The sequence below is a fragment of the Schistocerca nitens genome, chromosome 10 (genome assembly GCF_023898315.1).
Source record: "Schistocerca nitens isolate TAMUIC-IGC-003100 chromosome 10, iqSchNite1.1, whole genome shotgun sequence".
In the NCBI taxonomy this organism is placed as follows: Eukaryota; Metazoa; Arthropoda; class Insecta; order Orthoptera; family Acrididae; genus Schistocerca; species Schistocerca nitens.
The window spans coordinates 68,981,806-69,007,469 of record NC_064623.1 but is presented as its reverse complement, the minus strand read 5'-3'; the positions used below and the strand labels follow the sequence as shown (position 1 = coordinate 69,007,469).

Below are 25,664 nucleotides of genomic sequence, written 5' to 3'. Positions count from 1 at the left end.
GTAAGCAAAGATAAGTTTTGTTGTAATTAACAAAGTATTATGTATTCAGTGTGTCCTAATTAACTGTATTACTACTATTCACCTCAGTTTCCAAGAAGTCAGACACAACAGAAAGACACCAGCTGCACGGATTTACCAAAGAGGTCTTCACACCTGGATCCATTTGCACACCTGGCACGTATTTGGCAGACATATCTCTATATCTGTATCTCAAGTTTGGGATCATTTGCCAACAGGATTCCAGAAACACTTTGTACACAGCTCGCTAGTTACGTACTAACACGTTGGAAATACTGTCGCGAGGTCAGCTGCATACCTGCCTCTCCCCACAGTGATTCAACCACATTTAACCTTATACAGCTCCTGCCTCACTTGAATGCTATGCATTTGCTCTCATTGCACACTTGATTGTTCATTGTGTGCAATTCCTACATTATTTTGGATGGTTTGTCCTTCTGTACTGTATGACTTGAGATGTAGAACTTTGCACTACAAAAGCAGAACATTATCCTACAATTTGGCATTCAAGGATTGTTTTCTATTCGGTAAAAATGTTGTTGAAACTATTTTACTGTTGAAACAGCTTACCAAGATGGTGCTATGGAAAAGACTCAAGGTACAAGTGGTTTGCTCAATTTAAAAATGGCAACATGTCAATTGATGACAAACCTCATTCTGATCGTCCATCAACTGCTCAAATCAATGAAAATATTGAAAAAAAATTTGAGAGCTCGTGCTCACAGACCGTTTTAAGAAGAAGATTGCACAACTGTGTCCATCAAAAGAGACCCGATATTTGGCAGACAGGAGACTGGTTCTTCCACCACAATGACACACCTGCACATACAGATGTCTCTAACAGACAGTTCTTGGCTACACACCTGCACATACAGATGTCTCTGACAGACAGTTCTTGGCTAAAAATGGCGCAGTTCTGCTGCTCCACACACCTTACTTGCCTGACCTGGCTCCGTACAACTCTTTCTTATTCCCATGCAAGAAAAGGGGCATGTGAGGACTCTGATTTGACAACATTGGAGAAATCAAGCAAAAAACCGAGGGAGGAGCTGCCAGCCATTTCTAAATATGACCATAAAAAATGTTTTGAACTGGTGGGACAAATGTATTAGTTGTAATGGAGAGTATGTTAAAGGGGAAAAGGTTGTTTTGTAAACAATTTGAAAATATGTAGTTTTTAAAAAATAATACTGGTTTTTTGGCACCTCCTAGTAAATGTTAACTTTAATTTTGCCACAACACAACAGTATTCAGTGTTACAGTAGTTAAAGTTAATACTTATGTTGACATGTGTACTCTTATGTTGATATGTATCAAAAAGGTATATGCTTCTTCTAAAATCATTATAACATACAATATCACAAATATAATCTCATGGAAAAAATAATTAAGGAAAGTAAATACATGTATGGATTACAACTCTGTATGTGTTTGGTGTAACAGCAAATTAAATTTCTGCAATAGGAAATAGTATATAGTTTCATTAACAGGTGAATAAATTGTGTCCTTGTGATACTTGCCTTATTAACTAAGCATCAGGACATGTTTTTGATCACCATCCAAACTGAATTTTCTTCTACATCATTCCTTTTTGTAAATAAACCAGTGTTTCCACTTTCACTTTGAGCAGATGCTCTGGCAAATGTACAAAAATCTGGCTCCAGAATGATATTTTCATTCTGCAGTGGAGTGTGCACTGATTTAAACATCCTAGCAGATTAAAACTGTGTTCCGAACCAAGACTCGGACTTGGGACCTTTGCCTTTCGTGGTCAAGTGCTCTACCATCTGAGCTACCCAAGCATGACTCATGACCCGTACTCACAGCTTCAATTCTGCCAGTACATCATCTCCTACCTTCCAAACTTCACAGAAGCTCACTGTCTGAAGCAGCGTATCAGCTCTGAGTGAGAGCCAGATGTCAACTGCTCGTTTCAAGCACTCGGGAAACTGCATGAAGACCATGACAGACACAGCTCATTGACACACAATTAACCCATTTGTTGCACTCCAGGGTAGTTCTTACATTACATGCCCATTAAGAGAGGGCAGCATGGTTTATCATTTCTCAAGATATTTTATGAGATTTTGCTATTTTCCTCAAGACTTTCATGTGAGATAAATTCCTGATCCTGTTTGGAGCTGTGTTAATCATAACCATTTAGTTGCTGAGTGACACTCCAAAAGAAGGGTTTTCATATAAACTGGATGGATCTTCAGGTGCTTTCAATATATAAAAAAAATAACAAAAGCAAGATCTTTGTATGTTTAACTTAAACATGCCGATGTTCTACAGGAGATTTCTTCTTCTTCTTCTTCTTCTTCTTTAGTTTTGACAGACTTCCAGCAGTTTCCAGTGCACTCTGAGTGTGACTTATGAAGTGATGGTTTACCAGGTCACATTATTTAGTGTTTCCTTCTCAGAAACAGTATAAAAGGTTATCAGATACATATAAAAAATTCAATTTGAAAATAATTCTGCATCTTTATTATGACATCCATGTGACAATCAGCACCATCATCAATCCTGTATTTGGTGAATGAAACCATAATATCAGGAACACATTGTGTCTCATGTACCAAGTATACAATAGCAGGAATGAATTTTACACATACAAAAACTTTCAAAATATTTATCACCTCCTAACATGTGTTGCACACAGCTCAGCAACACACACACACACTATGAACAGATTAAGTACACACCCATACCAGGAATGCAGTAGTTTGTGAAATGCTTAACTTATAAACATTGCAGACTCACATATTAGTCTTAACAATATGAGAAGCATCAAAACCAATGTGCTAATTAATCCAAAATTGAAGATTTCACAATTCAGAATAACAATAGCCCCCCAAAAAATACAACCTACAATTGGTTGATTTTTGAATAACACATGTTCGACAAATATGTAAAAAATATAACCATTCAATTCATGCAACAAGCAGTACATAAGGATCTAAACAAGAGAAACACTGTAACCTAATTACTGAACGCAAGTCCCCCCCTTCCACCTGCCCATGATCTCCCTACTGCTGAGCACCTCGTCTACAGATTGGGGGGTTATTTTTCAGCATACATTTCCACTCTCAATAAATAAACAATATGTGATATACATCAGTTTCATATATACATGTACAGCTACTTAACTGAGGTGCAACGATTCAGGTAATGTAAAAGTGAACACAGTTAACATAATTGTAATGATACTGCTATGAACAATTAGTAGTAACATATGACAGAGTACCGCTCAGAATATAAGAACCCATCTTCAGGGTACTAACTGAAAGAATGTTGCAAACACCTTTAACTGCTTGATAATTACACTGTCCAAATATAAAAACTACTTATATTTAAATCCTGGTTGCAACTCATCACACCACACATGAATGGCAAACTTAACACTGTCTCAAATATTCTCTGTGGGGGTGCTGCTGTTTGAAATGCACAGTATGGCTCTGTACAGACAAAAAAACCACTCTCACATCTGATGACTCTGCAGCACCCACAACTTTCTCACACTAGTTCAAAGCAATCTTAGCTCAATTACTGTTCGGTTAGACACACACAAAAAATTGAAGACATTCCAGCAGTGATCCAACTGACACCCAACATCTCAGAAGTTGACTTGTGGCCGGAAGTGCTTCTGCAGCTTGTTGTTTTGCATACCCAGTTTGGTGCTGTACTTTGCTTGCAGTCGTTTCATGTAATGTATATCCCGGGCTTTCCTGCAACATAAATAAAAAAAAATCTCAATTAATAAATGAGTATTTAATTGTAGTATGTGTTCAATGTTAATATGTTAATTCAATCTGGAAGTCCTGACTGTAATACAAATAATGAAAGAAGTAAATGCTACACTCGCCACAAACATGCTAACAAACATACGTATTCCTGGAGCACCAATCCCTTCTCCATACACACACCTTCCATGTTTTCCTTGGTTACGATGTTCTTCTCAAAGAATCAGCATGGTAGGACTGTACAGTGGCCTGCATGTTAAGACAGTTAACATGGTTCTAAGGGTGTGTGTGCAAAGGTAAAATTGCAAGTCTATAGCTGACACTTGTCAATTGTCTCACTGTAGGAAGTCTGCTAATGCTATATGGAGGAAAAGGATTTTATATTTCACAGGTTCTGGTTTCAGCTGGGAATGTGCCGATGCCAAGCACAGAGTAGAACTTGGCATCTGGTATGGTCATCACCGAAAAGCAGTGGAAGGCTGTATCGGTGAGAAATTATAAGGATATACAGGTAATTAATATTTCTGTGGTGGTGGCAGTAAGCCGCACATTTGTTTTTCTTACAAACTGAAATTTCTCAGAAAGCAGCATTTGGAGAGAAACAGACCTTACAAATGAAAGGGTGTAGCAATACAGAATTTAGACACTATCACCAAGAACTTCACCACCTACACCATGTATGGTATTGCACGTAATAAATAATGATTTTACTGAAATAATATTTGTGTTTAACGGAAACTAAAATTGCGAGATTTGCTAAAATTTGTGATTTCATAGCACATCGCTGAGATGCTCTTATAGAAAAGTATTTTGGTGTAAAAAGAGCAGGAATGAATTATAAACTGTGCAAGTATAAAGAATACACTTGCCCGTCACCAGAAGATAACTAATAAAAATGCTGAAAACTTTTTATTTTGTAATAGAACTGCTAGAGCAGAAAGCAACAGTTCATCAATTTTGGTTGGGTGCTCAATTGAGTATCATTGTCAGTTGTGTGAGCAACCAAGAGTAACTAGGAACAGCTGCAGCAGAGTTAAGGTCTCTCTTCTTGGGAAAGGGGGGGGGGGGGCGCTGTATAAGAGGATTAAGAAGTGCTGGTCCCGTGGATATTAAATCTCTGCAATACTACGAGTAGGACCAAATGGCTGTTAAATAATAAGAAAAGTCTAAATATTTGTAATGTGGTGGGTGTATCTAAAGAATAAATAAATACAATATTTTCATAGGTCCGGAAACACACAAATCATTTATCAATTATGGGCAATAAGTGAGCTGACACAAGAATGCTGATACTCATCACTTCACCAGTAGAACATGACTGTAACACTTGTCAAAACGTGACTGTTTTTTTCAACACAATCTCGCAAATGGGATCCCGAGAGTCTCAGCAGAAACAATGCAAGATGGTGCAGTGGGAAGTCGCATTACTGGACTCTTATTTACGACAGCAGTTTATATTCGCATCTGGCCAAAGAGATTTACGTTTTCTATGATTTCTTATATCACGAACAATATATTCTGGTGCAGTTCCTTTAAAACGGCACAGTCAATTTCCTTCCACAATTCAAACTAGTGCTCCACCTACAATGATCTCATTATAGATAAGATGTTACACCCTCATCTTCCTCCTCCCCATTGCCACTGACAGCACATCCTAGCAGTGTAGATGCTTCTTGTGTGCTCTTATTTACAGATGTTAAAGTTGAGGCCTCTATCTTGCCACTTAGTTCTGAATACCCTCCAAAACCAGTACAGATTAAACGGATTGAACTTCACAATGTACTATCATAGGTTGTCCACATATCACTTTTGTGTCACTAATTTGGTACCATCATGAATTGTAAACTGAAACTTTATGTGGTCTTTCATTATCATCACTGGTATGCACCTCAGTGGACCAAATGATACATAGGCAAGACTAGTGGAGGACTGTAGTCATTCATTTATTTATTTCACCTGTGGTTGACAATGTAGTTTCTACAAAAGGATTTCAGAACTTTAGCATTTTTCACGACCATCAGTGATGCTGGCATTAACAGAATATTCCGCTGGAGCCAGCACATATAAAATGTTCATCTTCGAGCTGTAAATATTAATACCCCCGGTCTGATGTTCGTTGGCTGAGGTGGTCACCATTACTGCTGGGTCTTCCTCTGGCAGTCCTACCATCTGTGGATGATGATATTTGGCTGTGTATGTGCCATAAAATGGAAGAGATTCTATTGCCACTTTTAGCTTGCAGTGGTCCAATTTGAGTGGAGCATTTCATTCCTTCAAACTCGTTAAATAAACATTTCACTAGTCAAGTCTTGACAAAGCATTTAGACACACTTGCTCTATCAAAAAAGTCCTGGGTTGAACTGATAGGTAAATTTCTTCAGTCAGTCAAAGCCATCATTCGCTTTTCATGCACAATAAGGTGGAACAGATCCTAGTGTAACTGTGCAGGTCCTGGAGTGATTGAAAAAGGACAAAGTTCACCGTAAGAAAAGCTTGTGTTTTTGAAAGCCAGTTCTCCCTGCCAAGAAAAATACACTTTCTGTGTGCCCATCGTTTTAGTTTTGCAGTAGCCTATACATCTCATGCACAACAAAAGCTAGGTGCATTTCACTTAATTCAGTTTGAAGAAAGTGAAACGTTGAATCTGTAACCCCATACACAATCTCACAGTGCACACAGCACATTCCAACGAAGTCCAAATTGGACAGCACTCAAGACATTTCCAAGCTGACTGTTAAAGTGACTAGCACACAAAAACTACGTTTTCAGAACACAAACTGTAAAGTGTGTAACTGTGGCCTCTTGCAAATCACTGGAACCTACAAACATTAACAATATCCACTCCTCCCACATACCATGTTCGTGCAGAAATAAAAAGCTAATTTACATACTTTTACCACCAAAACTAAGCAGGATGTCAGTTTTAAGCTCTGATTTATTCAGATGCATCCTAATCCCTCTCTTCCTTTTCCTTATATTGTATTATATATTGGATTTTCCCCACATATTTCTGTGAACTTTTCTTGAACAGATTTTACATTATTTATGTACTTCTTGTGTTTTCATCTTCCACCATAGATTCTTGCTCCTTCCATCTATGTCAATACAGAAAAGTTTCCTTATCCCTAGCCAGAGCCCAGCCCCACTATTGTTCCTGCGTTGTTATCTGGCTCATGTAATCTCCACAAATGGCCTACCATCAAATTACCCACCTCTTACTGGAATCTCTCCTTCCAGAAAGGCCTCCATCTGTTCATATTCTGCCAGTCCTTAGCCCTCACCAACATAGTCCTGCAAAACTATGCAAATAAAGTTCAAACCCCCCTTGCAACACCTCCATTTCATCTGCAAAATTCTCCTGCTCTACAACCCCAAATTTCTGGTTCAAATGGCTCTGAGCACTATGGGACTCAACTGCTGTGGTCATCAGTCCCCTAGAACTTAGAACTACTTAAATCTAACTAACCTAAGGACATCACACACACCCAAGCCCGAGACAGGATTCGAACCTGTGACCGTAGCAGCACCGCGGCTCCGGACTGGAGCGCCTAGAACCGCACGGCCACCGCAGCCGGCCCCAAATTTCTGTATCTCATCTCTCATACTGAAACTCTTGCCCTCAAGGAACTAGAGCAACATGCACAATGCCACCTCAAAAAACCCTCTTTCCTCTTCACCACCAACTCCTGCCTTGGGCTACCAATATCCACCAACTGTACAACAGCCTCCACATCTCCTGCACATCCCCTCACATCCAAAAGCCTTAGTAATTCTTCCCAAAGGCCTTATCTTTTGTTCCACTCCAATCATTGTGGACTTGTTAAATATCTCCTCTCCTCGTCCTGGTCCCTACAGTGGAAACACTTTTCCGCCAGAAACCCTACCCAATCAGACTCAACCCAAAACCAATTCTGGATCCTACCTGACTCAGTGCACTCCTCCATTCAACTGTGACCCACCCTCACTGCCCCGAAATCATACCCTGTTAACATTACAAAATTTCTTAACCTCAACCCTTGCCTCGCCATCATTCTCCAAATCCTTCAACATGCATGCTAACCTTATATCCGCAGAAAGAACTCTAATCCACCACCTAAAAACTGATCGTGGTCAATAATCCTGCTTGCTGATGAAGGCTCCACCTTCAATCCCTGCTACAGTGACCCCTTTCCAGGAGTCTAACAGAATCTCCAGTCTCTCCTCAAATCCTTTGGTGCATCTCATAACCTCTCTTCTGTGTCTCTCCCTCTCTTCACACCTCCACACCCTCCACTACTACCTCCTACATGTTTCCTAACATCCATAACCCAACCACTCAATACACCCCATTTTTGGTAGGTTACTTTGCTCCCACTGACAGAATGTCTGCTCTTGTAGACCAATACCTTCAGCCCATCAATCACAACATTACCTCCCATATACAAGACACTAACCATTTCCTTCATAGCACATGCTTGTCACTACTGATGCCATCTCCCCTTACCTAACATCCCTAATGCCGATGGCCTTGCCACTATTGAGCACTATCTTTCCTGGTCACCAAGACCAACTATATCCTCACCCACAATTACTTCACCTTCGAAGGCATCACCTACAAACAAATTTGTGGTGCAGCAATAGGTAACCACACGGTGCACACCAACCAATTAAAGGGACAGCTAGACGAATCCTTCCTAACCACCCAGAGTCCCAAATCCCTCACCTCGTTCTGATTCACTGATGATATCTTTGTGATCTTGATAAAGGATGAGGACACACTATCCACATTATTCCAGAACCTAAACACCTTCCGCATTTGCCTAACCGGGTTCTCCTCACCCCAACAAGCCATCTTCCTTGATGTAGACCTCCACCTCTCAAAGATGGCTACATCAGTACCTCCGTCAATATCAACCCTGCCAACCATCAGCAATAGCTCTGCTCCAATAGCTGCCACCCATTCCATACCAAGAAGCCTCTTCCATAAAGCCCAGCCACCAATAGCTGTCACATCTGTAGTGACAAGCATCCCTCTCCAAATATACAAGCCTTCACAGACCAAAACTGCCCTCCCAGCCTCGTACAGAAAAAGATATCCTGTGCCTTATTTCTCCAGTGACCGACCACCTCCTGAAGTCCCACTGTCCGGTCACAAAGGAGTGTTTCTCTTGTGACTCAGTACCACCCAGGGCCTCAGCAACTGAATCACATACGCCACAAACGTTATGACTGCCCCTCTTCGTACCCTGAAATGAGGAATGTCCGACTTACTATCCTTCCCACCTTTCCTACATTGGTATTTCGCTGCCCACTGAACCTACAATATCCACTTCCATCCGTATTCTATTCTTCCACCCAACCCCTTACCTCAAGCCTCATATTCCTGTGACAGAAATAGATGTAAGGCCTATCCCACATATCCTACCACCACCACCACCACCACCACCACCACCACCACCACCACCACCACCACCTACTTCAGTCCAGTCTCAAGCATCACCTTTCTCAACAAACTCAGGGCTATCTGAAAAGGCTGTCATGTGATCTACTAAGCTGCAACCACTGTGCTGTGTTCTACATGGGCATGACAACTGACAAATTGTCTGTCTGCATAAACATCTTTCTTGTTGAAGATGAGTAAAACATTTCTCTATGCAAGGCACTTAAATAACATACTTATTATTTAACAGCTACATGATTGTTTAATTAATAATGATGATTCATATTAATGTACATGTAAAATGAAGGTATATTCAAGTAAATTATTCATAGTCTTTTTGAGCATATGTTGTTATAATGATGAAATATTTTCACAGTTAACACTGGAAAGCCAAATGTGAATTTCAATTTAAGTTTATAAATCTAATAATGTAATCAACTGACTGTAACTAAATAAAAATAGTTATTTTACAACCTTATTTGACTTTTGAGATATTAAAAGTCCAAATCCCTACAGACTATGCACAAAGTACTGCACTTACCCAATAAAATACAATTTATTTTAATATGTTCTCACCGGAGCACCATCATGAAATTTGGCAGACACCTTAACAAATAATGTACAAGTAACACACATTTTTCCAAAACAAACAAAAATTCTGATTTTTTATTTTCAAAATAATAAATAATTTCATCTGGGAAAATTCAGCAGTGTTAGGAATATCATTAATTAGCCCATACTTTGAAACCCCCTCCATGAACCATGGACACTGCCGTTGGTGGGGAGGCTTGCGTGCCTAAACGATACAGATAGCCATACCGTAGGTGCAACCACAACGGAGGGGTATCTGTTGAGAGGCCAGACAAATGTGTGGTTCCTGAAGAGGAGCAGCAGCCTTTTCAGTAGTTCAGAGGCAACAGTCTGGATGATTGACTAACCTGGCCTTGTGACACTAACCAAAACGGCCTTGCTGTGCTGATACTGCGAACAGCTGACAGCAAGCAGAAACTACAGCCGTAATTTTTCCCGAGGGCATGCAGCTTTACTGTATGATTAAATGATGATGGCGTCCTCTTAGGTAAGATATTCCGGAGGTAAAATAGTCCCCCATTCGGATCTCCGGGCGGGGACTACTCAGCAGGACATCGTTATAAGGAGAAAGAAAACTAGTGTTCTACGTAAAACTGAAGAAACTGCAAAAAATGGGGAATTTAAGGAGATGGGACCTGGATAAACTGACTAAACCAGGGGTTGAACAGAGTTTCAGGGAGAGCATAAGGGAACAATTGACAGGAATGTGAGAAAGAAGTACAGTAGAAGAAGAATGGGTAGCTCTGAGGGATGAAGTAGTGAAGGCAGCAGAGGATCAAGTAAGGTAAAAAGACGAGGGCTAGTAGAAATCCTTGAATAACAGAAGAAATATTAAATTTAATTGATGAAAGGAGAAAATATAAAAATGCAGTAAATGAAGCAGGCAAAAAGGAATACAAACGTCTCACAAATGAGATCGACAGGAAGTGCAAAATGGCTAAGCAGGCATGGCTAGAGGACAAATGTAAGGATGTAGAGGCTTATCTCACTAGGGGTAAGACAGATACTGCCTATAGGAAAATTAAAGAGACCTTTGGAGAAAAGAGAACCACTTGTATGAATATCAACAGCTCAGATGGAAACCCAGTTCTAAGCAAAGAAGGGAAAGCAGAAAGGTGGAAGGAGTATATAGAGGGTCTATACAAGGGCGATGTACTTGACAACAATAATATGGAAATGGAAGAGGATGTAGATGAAGGTGAAATGGGAGATACGATACTGGGTGAAGAGTTTGACAGAGCACTGAAAGACCTAAGTCGAAACAAGGCCCCGGGAGTAGACAACATTCCATTAAAACTACTGACAGCATTGGGAGAGCAAGTCCTGACAAAACTCTCCCATCTGGTGAAGAAAATATATGAGACAGGCAAAATACCCTCAGACTTCAAGAAGAATATAATAATTTCAATCCCAAAGAAAGCAGGCGTTGACAGATGTGAAAACTGTTGAACTATTGGTTTAATAAGTCATGGCTGCAAAATACTAACACGAATTCTTTACAGATGAATGGAAAAACTAGTAGAAGGTGACCTCGGGGAAGATCAGTTTGAATTCCGTAGAAATATTGGAACACGTGAGGCAATACTGACCTTACGACTTATCTTAGAAGAAAGATTAACGAAAGGCAAACATACATTTCTAGCATTTGTAGACTTAGAGAAAGCTTTTGACAATATTGACTGGAATACTCCCTTTCAAATTCTAAAGGTGGCAGGGGTATAATACAGGGAGCGAAAGGCTATTTACAATTTGTACAGAAACCGGACGGCAGTTATAAGAGTCGAGGGACATGAAAGGGAAGCAGTGGTGGGGAAGGGAGTGAGACAGGGTTCTAGCCTCTTCCCAATGTTATTCAATCTGTATATTGAGCAAGCAGTAAAGGAAACAAAAGAAAAATTCGGAGTAGGTATTAAAATCCATGGAGAACAAATAAAAACTTTAAGGTTCGCCGATGACATTGTAATTCTGTCAGAGACAGCAAAGGACTTGGAAGAGCAGCTGAATGGAATGGACAGTGTCTTGAAAGGAGGATATAAGATGAACATCAACAAAAGCAAAACTAGGATAATGGAATGTAGTCGAATTAAGTCGGGTGATGCTGCCAGAATTAGATTAGGAAATGAGACACTTAAAGTAGTAAAGGAGTTTTGCTATTTGTGGAGCAAAATAACTGATGATGGTCGAAGTAGATGCAGTAGCCACCAGAAAGATCACGGGAGGCGCACATCAGCACGGCGTGTCACGGACGGTAGTTGCCGCAAGTAGAGTCCCGTCCACCAGAGGGCACGCGAGAATTCGGATGCGACCTCTGCCGGCGTAACAACAACAACAACAACAACAACAACAACTCAGGCAGCACGGGCCGTGCCCAGTCAGTTAACATCGAGCATGCCTAGGGCACAGTCCCGGTCTACGCCAAGTGAAGTGCGACGTAAACATGAACAGTGATATTACACAACTGGCGACGAGTAGGGTCGTTCTTTCGCCTGTTGCGTCGTCGTTCCAGTTTCGCAGCTTCTCCACAGCATGGAGGATTTAGTGTGGGTTTTGGTTGAGCAGCAGACGGAGCTCATGGCCACCATGAAACAAGTGCTTCCGGCGTTGCTCTCCACGCAGTCTGCTCCAGCGCCGTTCCCTCCTCCCTTTCCCCCCTATGACAAGACGGCGGCAGCATTTCCAGGCGTTTCATGTTGCCGATGCGGAGGTATGTCGTGCTCTCTTCTTGTCTTGGATATCTCCCTCGCTGTATCAAGTTTTGCGGCAGCTAGTGCCATTGCAGGAACCCTCGTCCTTGTCTTTTGACGCACTGTGTTCATTGCTGTCTTCATATTATCGCCGCCGCACGCATGTTGTGGCGGCTAGGGTCGATTTCTATCAATGCAAGAAACAGCCCAATCAGTCTTACCGGGTGTGGGCCGCTACCCTGCATGGTCTTAGTCACAAGTGTCATTTTGTCACGGAGCAGTCGCGAGAGTCGTATGCCCACGTTATGGTACGCGACGTCATTGTTCGTTCGGCCCCTGATAGGGAGGTCCGGCAACGGGCCCTGCAGTTAGAAGACCCTTCCCTCGAGGAAGTACTGTCCATTGCTCAATCGTATGAAGTCTCTCACGCCGCAGGTCAACAGCTGGAAGCGTGGTGCGACGTCGCGGCGGTTCAGGGCGGTGCGGCCGCGTCCACTGCGTCCGGGGTGGACGACATGCGAGCGGTACAATCCGGCCGTCACGGCCGCTCCCGCACGGCGCGTTAATAGAATTCCGGCCGCCGGCCCCTGTTGCTGTCCTGTGCGCCGTGCTATATACATCATGATCGGTCGGAGTGCCCCCAGCGTTGGGCCGTTTGTCGCAAATGTAATAAAAAAGGTCACATTGCTAAAGTTTGCCGCTCAGCCTCAAAAGAATCGAAGGAAGCAGGTACAGAGGACATGGACGTTGACATTAATTCAGGAAGTTTCATCGGGCCAGGCACCCGACGCATCGGCACGCAAACTCTTTATCGAGGTGTCGGTTCTGTCGTTCCGGTTACAACTGCAAGTAGATACGGGCGCGGCAGTTTCGTTGTTGAATGCACAAACTTATTCCGACCTTGGATCGCCCCCATTGGCGCCAGTTTACCGGCGTCTACGCCGTTAGGGTAAACAGTTCATTCCCCTACTGGGTCAATTCACTACCGACGTGACTTACAAATCAGTCACTCGGCCTATTACTTTTATTGTTGTCAGTGACACGAGCTCCGCTAACCTTTTTGGACTGGATGCCTTTCAAGCTTTCGGTTTTTCTATCGCTGATACCATACAGTTGGTCTCCGAAGACGTTCGCTATCAATCATTCAAATCTTTGATCTCAGACTTTCCAGATATCTTTGAGGAGGGCCTGGGGCGTGTTTCAGATTTTGAAGCTCACTTACCGCTGAAGGCGTCAGCTCGCCCGCGTTTTCTACGCGCGAGGCAGATCCCCTTGGCTCTCCGCCCTCAGGTAAAGGAAGAGCTAGACCGGCTGACAGCCCTAGGGGTCGTTCTTCCCATTTCTTCTAGTGAGTGGGCCTCGCCCCTCGTTATTGTTAGGAAGCCCTCGGGAAAATTACGTCTTTGTGGCGATTTTAAGGCCACCATTAATTCCCAATTGGTGGTGGACACCTATCCCTTGCCTCGTGTTGATGAATTGTTCTCCGCCGTGGCGGGAGGCCAATATTTTTCGAAAATTGATCTTTCGGAGGCTTATCATCAGATACCACTTGATGAGGACTCCATACGGCTGGCGGTCGTCAACACCCCGTTTGGCCTTTACCAATATCAGCGGTTGGCCTTCGGAATATCCAGTGCCCCGGCGATATTCCAGCGTTATCTTGAGCACGTCACGTCGACAATCCCTCATTGTATTAATTACCTGGATGACATAATTGTCACAGGCCGCAGCACGAGAGAACACTTTCTCAAATTCAGGTCGGTGGGCTTGTGTTGCAACCTGCATAAGTCAAACTTCTTCCAAGCGTCCGTTGAGTATGTGGGCTACACCATCTCTCAGCACGGCGTCCAGCCACTAGGAAGTTTGGTCCAAGGTACCGTCGACCTTCCTCGGCCCACTTCGCTGAAAGAGTTACAAGCTTTTTTAGGCAAGATAGCCTATTACCACCGGTTCATTCCCAGGGTTTCCACCATAGCCCGCCCCCTGTACTGCCTTCTGCACAAGGGTGTTCCTTTTGATTGGTCGCCTGCATGCGAGCGAGCGTTCAACTTGTTGAAGGGCCTCCTCACGTCAGCGCCTTGTTTGGCTACTTTTGACCCCCATAAGCTGTTGTTCCTGGCTACAGATGCTTCGCAGTATGGGGTGGGGGCAGTCCTGGCCCATCGCAACGCGGATGGTTCCGAGCAACCACTGGCGTTTGCGTTTAAAACTCTTAGTCCCGCGCAGGCCCATTACTCCTAGGTGGAAAAAAGAGGCTTTGGCCACTGTCTACGCTGTTACCAGGTTTCACCCTTTCTTGTATGGCACAAAGTTTCAGTTAATCACTGACCATAAGCCGTTAATATCGTTATTTGGCCCCGCCTCTCAGATTCCGGATAGGGCGACCCACAGACTACAGCGCTGGGCCTTGTTCCTCTCTAAGTACCATTATGACATTCATTTTCGCCCTACCGGACAGCATGCCAATGCCGACGCTCTTTCCCGTCTTCCGGTGGGCCCGGATCCTAAGTTCGATCGAGAAGAGATTATGTGTTTTCATTTGGATGTGGCGTCCCGCCAAGCAGTTGATGGCTTCCCGATCACTAGTTCTAGAGTCGCCAGGGAAACGGCTGCTGACCCGGTTCTCCGGCAAGTAGTTCGCCTCATTCAGCAGGGGTGGGCATCCCGCCCTCCAGGCCGGGCCTCGGACCCTCTTCATAATTATTTTATTCTACAAGACCGCCTCTCGGTTTTGGAAGGAGTTCTCCTTCTGGCTACCGATGATACAGCTCCTCGCGTGGTTGTTCCTGCCAGTTTACGAAGGGAGGACCTCACGTTATTACATGCAGGGCACTGGGGTGTTTCCCGTACTAAAACTTTGGCTCGCAGACATGTGTACTGGCCCGGTATTGACAGAGAAATTCAGCACTTGGTGGCCGCCCGTTCCCAGTGTGCAAGCCAACAGGCATCTCCCAGGGCAGCGTTCTCTTCCTGGCCGCCGGCAACCCAAGCATGGGAACGTGTTCACATAGATTTTGCGGGCCCGTTTCTCAATGGCTTTTGGCTCATTGTCATTGATGCTTATTCCTGATTTCCATATGTGGTTCGCTGCTCCTCAACCACTTCAGAAGTTGCAATCCAGGCACTAGCAAAAATCTTTTCTGTGGAAAGTCTGCCAATCACCCTGGTCTCGGACAATGGACCACAGTTTATTTCGCAGACCTTCCAGGATTTTTGTAGGTGCTTCGGTATTCGGCACGTTTGCTCTCCCCCCTTCCGTCCACAATCGAATGGGGAAGCCAAGTGCATGGTGCGCACATTTAAGACGCAGATGAAAAAGTATGTTCACGAATTTCCTGCGGAGGAGGCATTGACGTTTTTCCTGACGGCATACCGAACCACACAAATGGGCGAACGCAGCACCGCCGAGCTCCTCCATAGGTGCCAACCTAGGACTCTGCTGCACCTCCTCTGGCCTGGTCCTTGCCAGTCTTCGGAAAACAGAGTACCTGGCTTTCCACTGGGTATGTCGGTCTGGGCACGTGGGTTTGGTCGCAATCCACGTTGGATACCGGCGGTGGACCTGCGCCGAAATGGCCGCCGGCTCTATACCTTGCAGGCAGGGGACCGGGTGGTACGACGTCACCAAAATCAGCTACGTCCACGTTTGGGCACCCACCCTCCCACCTCTCGGACACCGGCTTCCCCATTGCCGGCACCTGTGTTGGTTTCTCAGGGGACGTTACCGCCTCTCCCCGCTGTGACTCTGCCGCACTGCGATGATTCTCAGCCTTGGCAGCCTCCAGTAGCTCCAGCACCGGCATCGCCATCGTTCGAGATGCCCCAGCGAGAGCCAACCCCCCTCGCATGCCCGGTTTCTCAGGAGGCTGGTTCACCTGTGGTCGTCCCTTCCCCATCGACCCCGCCACTGGGTCTTGCCCCTCCCGAGGTGGCACAGGATCCGGAGTTCGACAGCTTGTCGCCCGTTCTGTCCAGGGCTCCGGTGGTGGGACGACGGGGGCCTCTTCGTGTGGGTCACTTCCAGCCGTATTCGAAGGTTCCGGCTCGAGGATTGGCAGATCCCCTCGACTCCGGCCTTCCAATGGATGTGGAGGTCATCGCTCCTGCCCGACTCTCCACCTTCCGATGCAGTGGATCACAGTGGCTTCACCCCCCGAAGGAGGAGGAGTGCAGTAGCCACCAGAAAGATCGCGGGAGGCGCACATCAGCACGGCGCGTCACGGACGGTAGTTGCCGCAAGTAGAGTCCTGTCCACCAGAGGGCACGCGAGAAACATGGCCGATAAATAGTTTGGACAAGAAGAGGATAGAAGCTTTCGAAATGTGGTGCTACAGAAGGATTAGATTAGATGGGTAGATCACATAACTAATGATGAAGTATTGAATAGAATTGGGGAGAAGAGGAGTTTGTTGCACAACTTGACAAAAAGAAGGGACCGGTTAGTAAGACATGTTCTGAGGCATCAAGGTATCACAAATTTAGCATTGGAGGGCAGCGTGGAGGGTAAAAATCGTAGAGGGAGACCAAGAGATGAATACACTAAGCAGATTCAGAAGGATGTAGGTTGCAGTAAATACTGGGAGATGAAGAAGCTTGCACAGGATAGGGTAGCATGGAGAGCTGCATCAAACCAGTCTCAGGACTGAAGACCACAACAACAACAACAACAACTTCATTGTAGCTTCCTAGCTTTCACAGTGGTTGTTCAGTGAGTACGCTCTGTCATAATTCATTTGTCTGATTCAGTGGTAATGACTGCTACGTTGTGAATTTTTCGAGTGTTTGTCTCTATGTATCCAGAATTACATAAGATAAGTGCAACAGCAGGAACTATTTCAAGGAATAATATTGGTTGAATAAATGTATGCGATAGTATAGTGTGCATAATATGTGCTGGCATGTATTTGAATTTTTATGAGTATTCTGCATCGAAACGACCAAAATTTCAAAGAAATGCTTACAGAAAGGCTTGATGAAGAAATAGATGAAAATTAATCTGACAGTGATTCTGGTTCCAGCAAAGAAATTGATGGTGTAGAGATTGATGAAATAGTAATGACTCACTCAGATCGTAAAGATCTGGCCAAATACTGACAAGAGTTGAAGCACTCCTACAGACAATTTTGTTCTCGACAAACTGGATGGAAATAGAAGCATCTTGAATCTGAAAATTCTAATGAATCCACATCTGAAAGTGAAGATGATGATGGAATTTCCTCAATGTCAAGAAGCACAAATTTTGTGTTGCCACCATGAAAAGATCTAAAAGGTAAGAACAATCAGTGCTGGTCCGCAATATCTGACACTCGCTCAAGTTGTCGCTAACAAAGCAAAAACATTATCCAGGCATCAATTAGACACGCTATAACAAAGAAGCGTACTTAGGAAGATCCCCCCCCAGCTGAGATGGTAAACGCTATAGTGACACATACCAATGAAGAAATACACGGGTAGAAATAAAGATACAAAACAGCATCACACACAAAAACACAAAATCAAACCTGCATAGCAGAGATAAATGCTATTCTTGGAATACTTGTAATAACAGCAGCTTTGAAAATCTGTCTGTAAGAAAAATGTTCAATAAAGCGTATGCAGTCCCCTGTGCAAAGCCACAATGTGTTTCGAAAGGTTTGAATTTTTAGTCTAATGCTTGAAATTTGATAACAAAGAACCATGTCAAGCTGGAAGAAAATCCAATTATTTTGCGCCAACATGCAAAATTTGGGAACAGTTTGCTCATGAATGCAGAACCTGTTATAAACCAGGCCCATTTGTTACTGTAGATGAGGAACTGCAGGGTTTTCATGGACAATGTCCTTTCTGCATGTATCTCCCAAATAAACCAAATAAATATGGGATCAAAATAGTAATGGCCTGTGACACAAAAACAAAGTACATGGTTGACGCGTCTCCTTACTTAGGGAAATGCACAGAAACAAATGGAATGCCTCTCCGGGAATTTTATGTAGAGGAAACGACCAAGACTCTTCGAAGGTCAAATAGAAACATCATCACGGTAGACAACTGGTTTACTTCAGTGAAACTGGCAGATGATGTTTTGAAAGATAAACTCACACTGGTTGGCACTATTTGCTCCAACCTGAAATACTGTCTGAGTTACTGTCCACATAAAACGGAAGTTTGGAGTAGACGTGCTGGACAAAATGTGCAGCACCTATTCATGTAGTCGGAAAACCAGGAAAGGGCCACTACGTGTGATTTATGACATCAAAAATATTGAGTGTGTGAATGCTTGGGTTATCCACACCCACAATCAGCAGCAGCTAAGAGTCAACAGGAAGAAAGACTTTCTTATATGCCTAGGTGAAGAACTCGCCAAACCCTGAATGACGAGGAGGCTAGAAATACCCTGTCTATGAACACATTTTTGAGTTGTCATACAATATGTCCTAATTAAAGATTCACCACCACAAAGGCAAGAACAACCTATGATTGGCAAGAAAAATCTTTGTCACATTTGCCCTTCTAAAAAAAGAAGAATGAGAGTCACGTATTGCACGCAGAGAATGTTGTGCTTACTGCAAAGAATATTGAGAAAATCTGTGCACAAACTCTTGTAAATGAGACAATAACAACTGCAAAAGTGCAACAAAATACTTAAAGAGACGTTTCTGTTTTCAATTATACAATTTTCATTATAGCTTCAATTTACTGTAGTGTGTTTTTATGAAAATAATAAAAAGACACAAAATTTACGTGGATTTGTGTTTATGTACTACACAAAAAGGCTTTGTGATCTAGGTTTCATAATCAAGATTTTAACCTTAAATATACACTACAATAACAGATTTAGGATAGAGTGTGGTATTGAAACCCTCCCCCCCTTCATTGTGGTGGCAGACTTACCTGTAGTGCACCCCAACGTCTAGAGTAGGTTGGAAGGTTTTATGCTGGCAAATCCAATCAATGTGAATGACAAACAGAGGTTACAGTAATCTTATGAACCTTAGTGCAGCCTAATGTTTATGTTCACACCATATTTAACACATTCTACCATATTTAATATAAGTTTCATCAGAAAATCGAACACTGCAAGGCAAATTCAAATTATGTACAAGATTCTGGTGGGTATTCTGAGCATTGTTTACATATATTGTACATTAACTACGAAAAATGGAAGGAGGTTAACTATGTAATTTTACTTAGATCTTTGGAAGGAAGGTGGAAAGCAACCATCTACGGAAAAAGCAGAATATGCATAACAATGTGTTAAAAACAGAAGTAAAGAAGCAATCTGAGGCTCTGTGCTAGTAAGCATACTGTTCGATTACAAGAAAAAATAATACTTAGATTAAGACTCAGTTCCTATTTAGTTTTGGGCAGCCAATAAAGACATACATTAGTGACTTTAATACTGCAGTGTGTAAAAAGTTCTCCCAAGTATAAATACTGTGCTGCCATAGGCTGGACAATTACGAGATTATTCGTTTTGTAGATAAAAATGAGCCTCTTTCTTGCTGCAATCATTTCATTAGTTCCAGATGGGTTTTGCCTTTTCCTTTAAGGCTTCTTCAGTGGAATCTACAATGATACAGTTTTGTTTTGACATGTGATGTTTGTAGATTATAAAACAGTTCAAGTCTTATTTTCTATGTAATTAAGTTAAGCGAGGTTTTGGCTGGCATCTGCATTTCCTTTTATCTGGTCACAAGCTGGAGGTCATACTATAACGAAACTTATGAAAAATAAGCACATTTTCGCATTACAAACTTTTCCTTCACAATCTTTATGTTCCTTCCACTAATTGTTGCGGAGCACTATTATTATTCTATCACTAGTTGCAGATATTTCACCAAAAACTGTGATTTAAAGTCGTAACTTAGTTTGGAGATTTACTGCTTCAGATACAGTTGGAAATAAAAAAGCAAAACATTTCTTGTGCAGATAAAAAAAGTAATTTCAGTTGCAAAATGGAACTCAATCTGATCTCCTACACATTGTCATGGAGAAACTGAAAGGAAAATAGGAAACCTACCAATAGACAAAATCATTGTGTGAGATAAGCAATCAAACCAAGAGCTGTTTGAATTTAGGGGGAATACCAAGTAGGCTGAGGCGTGAATGGGAATTTGGATCGAGGACGGAGGCACGCTAGGGTAGACCGTGCAGTTGTGCAAAGCCATCATGCCACAGTGATGTAGCGGTTAGCACGTCTGCCTAGTGAGCAGGAGACCCGGGTTCCAATTCCGGCCCTGGCACAAATTTTCATTCATTACTTCAGTCTGTATATGTACGTACAAGTGCTATTTGTTTCAAAGAACCAAATTGCCAATGACGCATCTAACTGCAGCTCATGATCTGACTCAAACGTTTTGCAACAAATTTGCCATTCAATTCCCAGTCTCTTCCTGGCTTTTGGTTTGCCACAAAAGTGGTACTCCCGCAGGAGAAAAAATAAAATAATAAAAAAAAGGAGCTGTAAGGAAAGACTGAAGCACTGAGTTGAACTGTGGAGGGAATTACAGAAGTGTCCAATTCCACCTGTCTGCTTTGACCAATGACGTTACTAATATGGCGGAAACGACCATTCACGACGACTCCAATATGGCGCCTATGACGTCATTTCATAAACATGACAACAAGAACGAAAACTGATTAAACAACCAACACACACACCTTCCTCCAAAAATATAATCAAACAAACAGGACCAGTGTGGGAAATTAGGGGTTTTTGGGTGGGGACAAACTAAGTACAAACACACAAAACCACACACCAGCATCCCAAACCACGCAAAACGACGTAAATTGACAACAAAAAATTTCCAAATTCCACTACACTTACAATATCCTCAGGAATCTGTCACTTCCCTTCACTTACATTGCTCAACCGCAATTCTCAATACCACAATATAAAACTCCAAAAACTCCAGAAATTACTCCCCCATCACAACCATCGATACCACAAAATCAACACATAAACAAACAAAATTGGAATTGAACACTTCACTTGACCTATATAGGTCAACAGCAGCTCACGATACCAAAGCACACATAGCTACGACACGTCAGAATCTGACCGTTCTCATGACCTATATAGCTCAAATACAGATAATTACCAAAAAATTTAAATCGAGTAGTTCCAAAAAGATACATAAATCAACCCCAACTGCCAAGATCAAAACATCAACAACCGACAAATGCAGTAAATACCACTGATCAAACACAGAAATACTCCACCAAACATCATAACACGCAAAAAATACACCCCAAAATATGACTACTTACCACAACAAAGTTCCGGCGCTACACACTAGGTCAGCCCCCCCCCCCCCCCACACACACACACACACACCAACAACAACAACAACCAAAACAAACTCTCAACCCACCCACAACCTAACAACCCCCCCCCCCCAACCCAACAAACCTTCACCCTCCCCCCAAAATCAAAGATCCATCAACAAATAAAAACCAAAAAACAAGCAAATCTCAATCACACACTACAATTCAAAAACAACTGCAACAAAACAGATCTTCCACAACATAATCTCTAAAACAACCACCACTCCCCACCCACCTGCATCCACAAACATTAACTACCCCCCCCCCCCCTCTGGCCGAACCGCAGCGCCCCACCCTCACAACACATCCTTAACCAACCACCTTCGGCCTAAACATTTTACTTATAGCACTTAAAAAAATGCGAAAAATGCAACAGTCCCCAAGGACGCTCTTCTGCCAACAAGACTCATCTAAATGAGACTGAAGGTTAGAAGAGCGCCTATTCCCCCCGACTTAACTGTCCCCCAAAACCCCTCTATCTTATTTGTGCACGCCCCAGTCTCATAATTATCAAATTCTGAACTATGGTTAACAGCTAAATGATCATAACCCCTCTGGCCCAACCTCTTATAAGATGAAAAAGCATCGGAAACTATTGTACTTCCCTCCTCTATATACTCATCTATAATTAATCCCACCGATTCCCTCTTCATACGCCCCTCCAAAACTCTAAAAACACACACTGAATAACCACCCCAGAAACAACACCCCCCCCCCCCCATATACCAACTGGAGACTTACCTACCCCTCCCATTCTTCCTCTTCCCAAACTGCGACTCATCGACCGCCACCACCACCACCACCACCACCACCACCACCACCACCACCCCAGGCCCACCCAACTGTACTTAATATATTCAGAATAAACTTCCCTACAATACGAAAACCAGTCAAAGACCTTACTATCACTCACACCAGTCTCATGTGCACAAAAACTATGGGAGGATCTATAACAAAAATAATATGTCATCAAACTATCTCTCTCATGCCCAACCTAGACCTCTAGAACCAGGTACCATGCCTTATAGAGCGCCAAAGGTTGTCCCTTCGGCACCGCCACATGTAACAGTCCCTGCTCCAAGATGTCGGAACTTTGGCAACTGCATGTTCTGCTGACACATGCTGCATTTCACAATCTCAGCCAGCAGCCCGAATAATTGCAAGAAATTAATCCCCCATCTCAGACCACAAATGAGCGCTACTGTATTTATCAGTCACATCCATACCTAACAAAAGCAGTCACAAAGTAAATTAAACGACATACCACGCAACATACAACAAACAACACTACAATAACTTAAACAACAGAAACTTAATTCTTAACTCACTGAAACCAATTTCTGTTGAACAGTCATTCAGTTGACAACTGAACAGTTCAAGCAGTGATACAAAAATGAACCCAATACACACGCGAACCATAAACACACCACCAGAGGACACTACTAACTGCAACAAATTGACATCTATAAACACTCTCATAAACTAAACTCCGTGCCGTCGTGACGTCACACACCACAACACCCTTATGTCATGGTTCAGAGCCGATAGGTGGGATTGGATGCCTCCGTTGACCCCTGTGGAGCGCGTATTTCTTGAAACACTGTCCACAAAAGCCAGAAGTACAGGTTTGATTCTCAGTCTGCAATAATATTCCATCTACCCAACAATTTAGTAGTGGTGTACTTTTTTCTGCAGACTGAAAGTCTAATTTTCTAATACAGAAATATGCCTTCTCACTCACTGGGGGCTCATCGTTAGTGCAGTATGTAAGTCAACACAGAACAGCTAAAATTCTCTGAAGAAGGAAAAGCTGTTTTAGAACACCTCTGAACTTAATGATATATTAAATATACAGGAATCAATACACTTATTACATTCATAATGCAAATGGGATTTCCAAATATTACTATTTTCAGGCACATTTATTGTTGTAAACTACATTTTGTTCTTACCCTAACGTACCAAAAAATATGAGAAGGATGTAATGTCCATGTTCTGAAATTATTAAGTAGTATAGGCCTACTGACTGCAGTTACAGATAAAATTCTCAACAGTTTCAGCTACAGTCAACTGGATGTTCTGAGGACCAAGCATACATCCTAACAACATGGGTAAGCTCTGTGAGCATCTTACCTTGCAGCCAGTTCCTGCTGTGTTTCTGTCCAACCTAGAGCTCTATACTGTGCCAGAACTCTGTGAAGCTTCTTCTGGTGAGGAGTCACAACTGCACTTTCCGGCTTCAAGTTCTGCCTGGAACATCACACAAATTAAATAACTCGCATGAATGGCAATGCTTATTTCTTTCTTGTGTCTGCATTTAGCTTGTTAATGACTTTTAAACAGAATTACGGAAAAAAAAAAATCTCAGACCAACAGAGATTGTCAAGTGCACATGCCAGTTACTTTTGTATTATAGCTGTGTCAATAACAGCTCCTGTGAAACATGTTTTTATTATCAGTTTGAAAAAGCTTTAAGGGCTAATGGACTAGAAAGTGAGAGTAAACATTCAACAGACAGGATATTTTCCTGTGCTATGAAACTGTATGATTTACACATTGATCATCATTCAGTTTGCTGAACAAGTACCAAAGCTTGTCAATGTACTGATTTATGTCTTAAGATTATCAGAAGGCACTTAATTCCTCCAGTACAATTCCTTTTTGACAATGCTACCATACACTAAAACTCAGAAGTGTGAAACAAGCAAAATTGAACAATTATTTTTTAAATTTATTTATAATTAATATTTTCAATACTAACTTGTAGTATCTCAAGAGAGACCGATGACCTATTACTGTCCCAGAAGGCAAAACAAGCTGGTAATCAGAATCATCTAATGTTGTGATATCCACTTCTTCATCTGGATCTTTATCTTGGTCGGGATAACTTGAGCTGTAGTCATAGAAATCTGCGTATTCTGTCAGTGCTTCACCCTCGTGCAACATTTTACAATGGCCTTTGTCTTGCATATGTTGCTTTGCCGCTTCAGCAGAATAAAATGTTCTGCCTCTATCATTGCACCATAGGCACATAAAATCTTGTGTAACCTTTTCACCCAGATACATTAGGAGACCTTTCAAATCGACAACGTATTCAGCATCTGGTATAAAGAACGAGTGAGCAACAGACATATGCTTCAAGTTTTTCATTAAGTTTCTACTATGATGTGAACAGAATAAGCAATTATTATTCAGTATTGGGTTATCTTCAGAGTCGTCGTCCCATTCGTCTGAATCAACCTCTTCGATCTCGGAATCTTCTGAATCCACATCATTTTCAGGTTTCTTCTTTTCTGGGGTTCCTGGACTGCTGAAACTATTAGTTAGTACACTTTCTTGATGCTTTTTCGAATTCAAATGATTTTCATAAGCATTCTTAGTGTTAAAAAGCTTTCTGCAAGAATCGCAATGAAAAGAACAGTTCTTATTTAAATCATTATCTTCTTCCCTCTGCTGCAGTACTCTTCGCTGAAATTCCTCAGCTGTCACAGGCGACAACTCTGCAACTTTTCTTTTCAAATTATATCGATGCCAGTCAGTCTTATAGTGCATTCGTTGTATTTCCGCACTGCTAAACGCAACACGACAGGTGATACATGTGTATTTTCCACTCATGTCAAACGTTTTAGTGCTGATAAACGGAGAAAATAATAGTTTAGACTATGCTTCACACCCAAATTTAAAAAAAAAAAATTAAATAAAAAATTGAACACAATTTCAAGACTTCTTACACAACCTCTCTTTCTCACTCATTTGTTATGATAATGATGTTATCACTTGCAACCAGAGACTTCGCTACGTAGACACCCGAAGCTGTTTTGTTCTGGGTGTTTTCTGAAATGTTACAGAATTGTTATTTTTTAATTACGAAAACTCTAGATAATTTCCACATCTATGAAACAT

General features: G+C 42.4%; 1 protein-coding gene across 1 annotated transcript; it reads right to left on the bottom strand.

The window, feature by feature from the left end:
- Nucleotides 1-1,426: 1,426 nt before the first annotated feature.
- On the bottom strand, nucleotides 1,427-25,514 carry LOC126210356 (zinc finger protein 622). The gene is made up of 3 exons (XM_049939571.1): nucleotides 24,523-25,514; nucleotides 23,895-24,011; nucleotides 1,427-3,746 (listed from the first exon to the last, which is right to left on the bottom strand). The coding sequence occupies exons 1-3, from the start codon at nucleotides 25,374-25,376 to the stop codon at nucleotides 3,635-3,637; spliced, it is 1,083 nt and encodes a 360-aa protein (XP_049795528.1). The 5' UTR covers nucleotides 25,377-25,514; the 3' UTR covers nucleotides 1,427-3,634.
- Nucleotides 25,515-25,664: the final 150 nt, after the last annotated feature.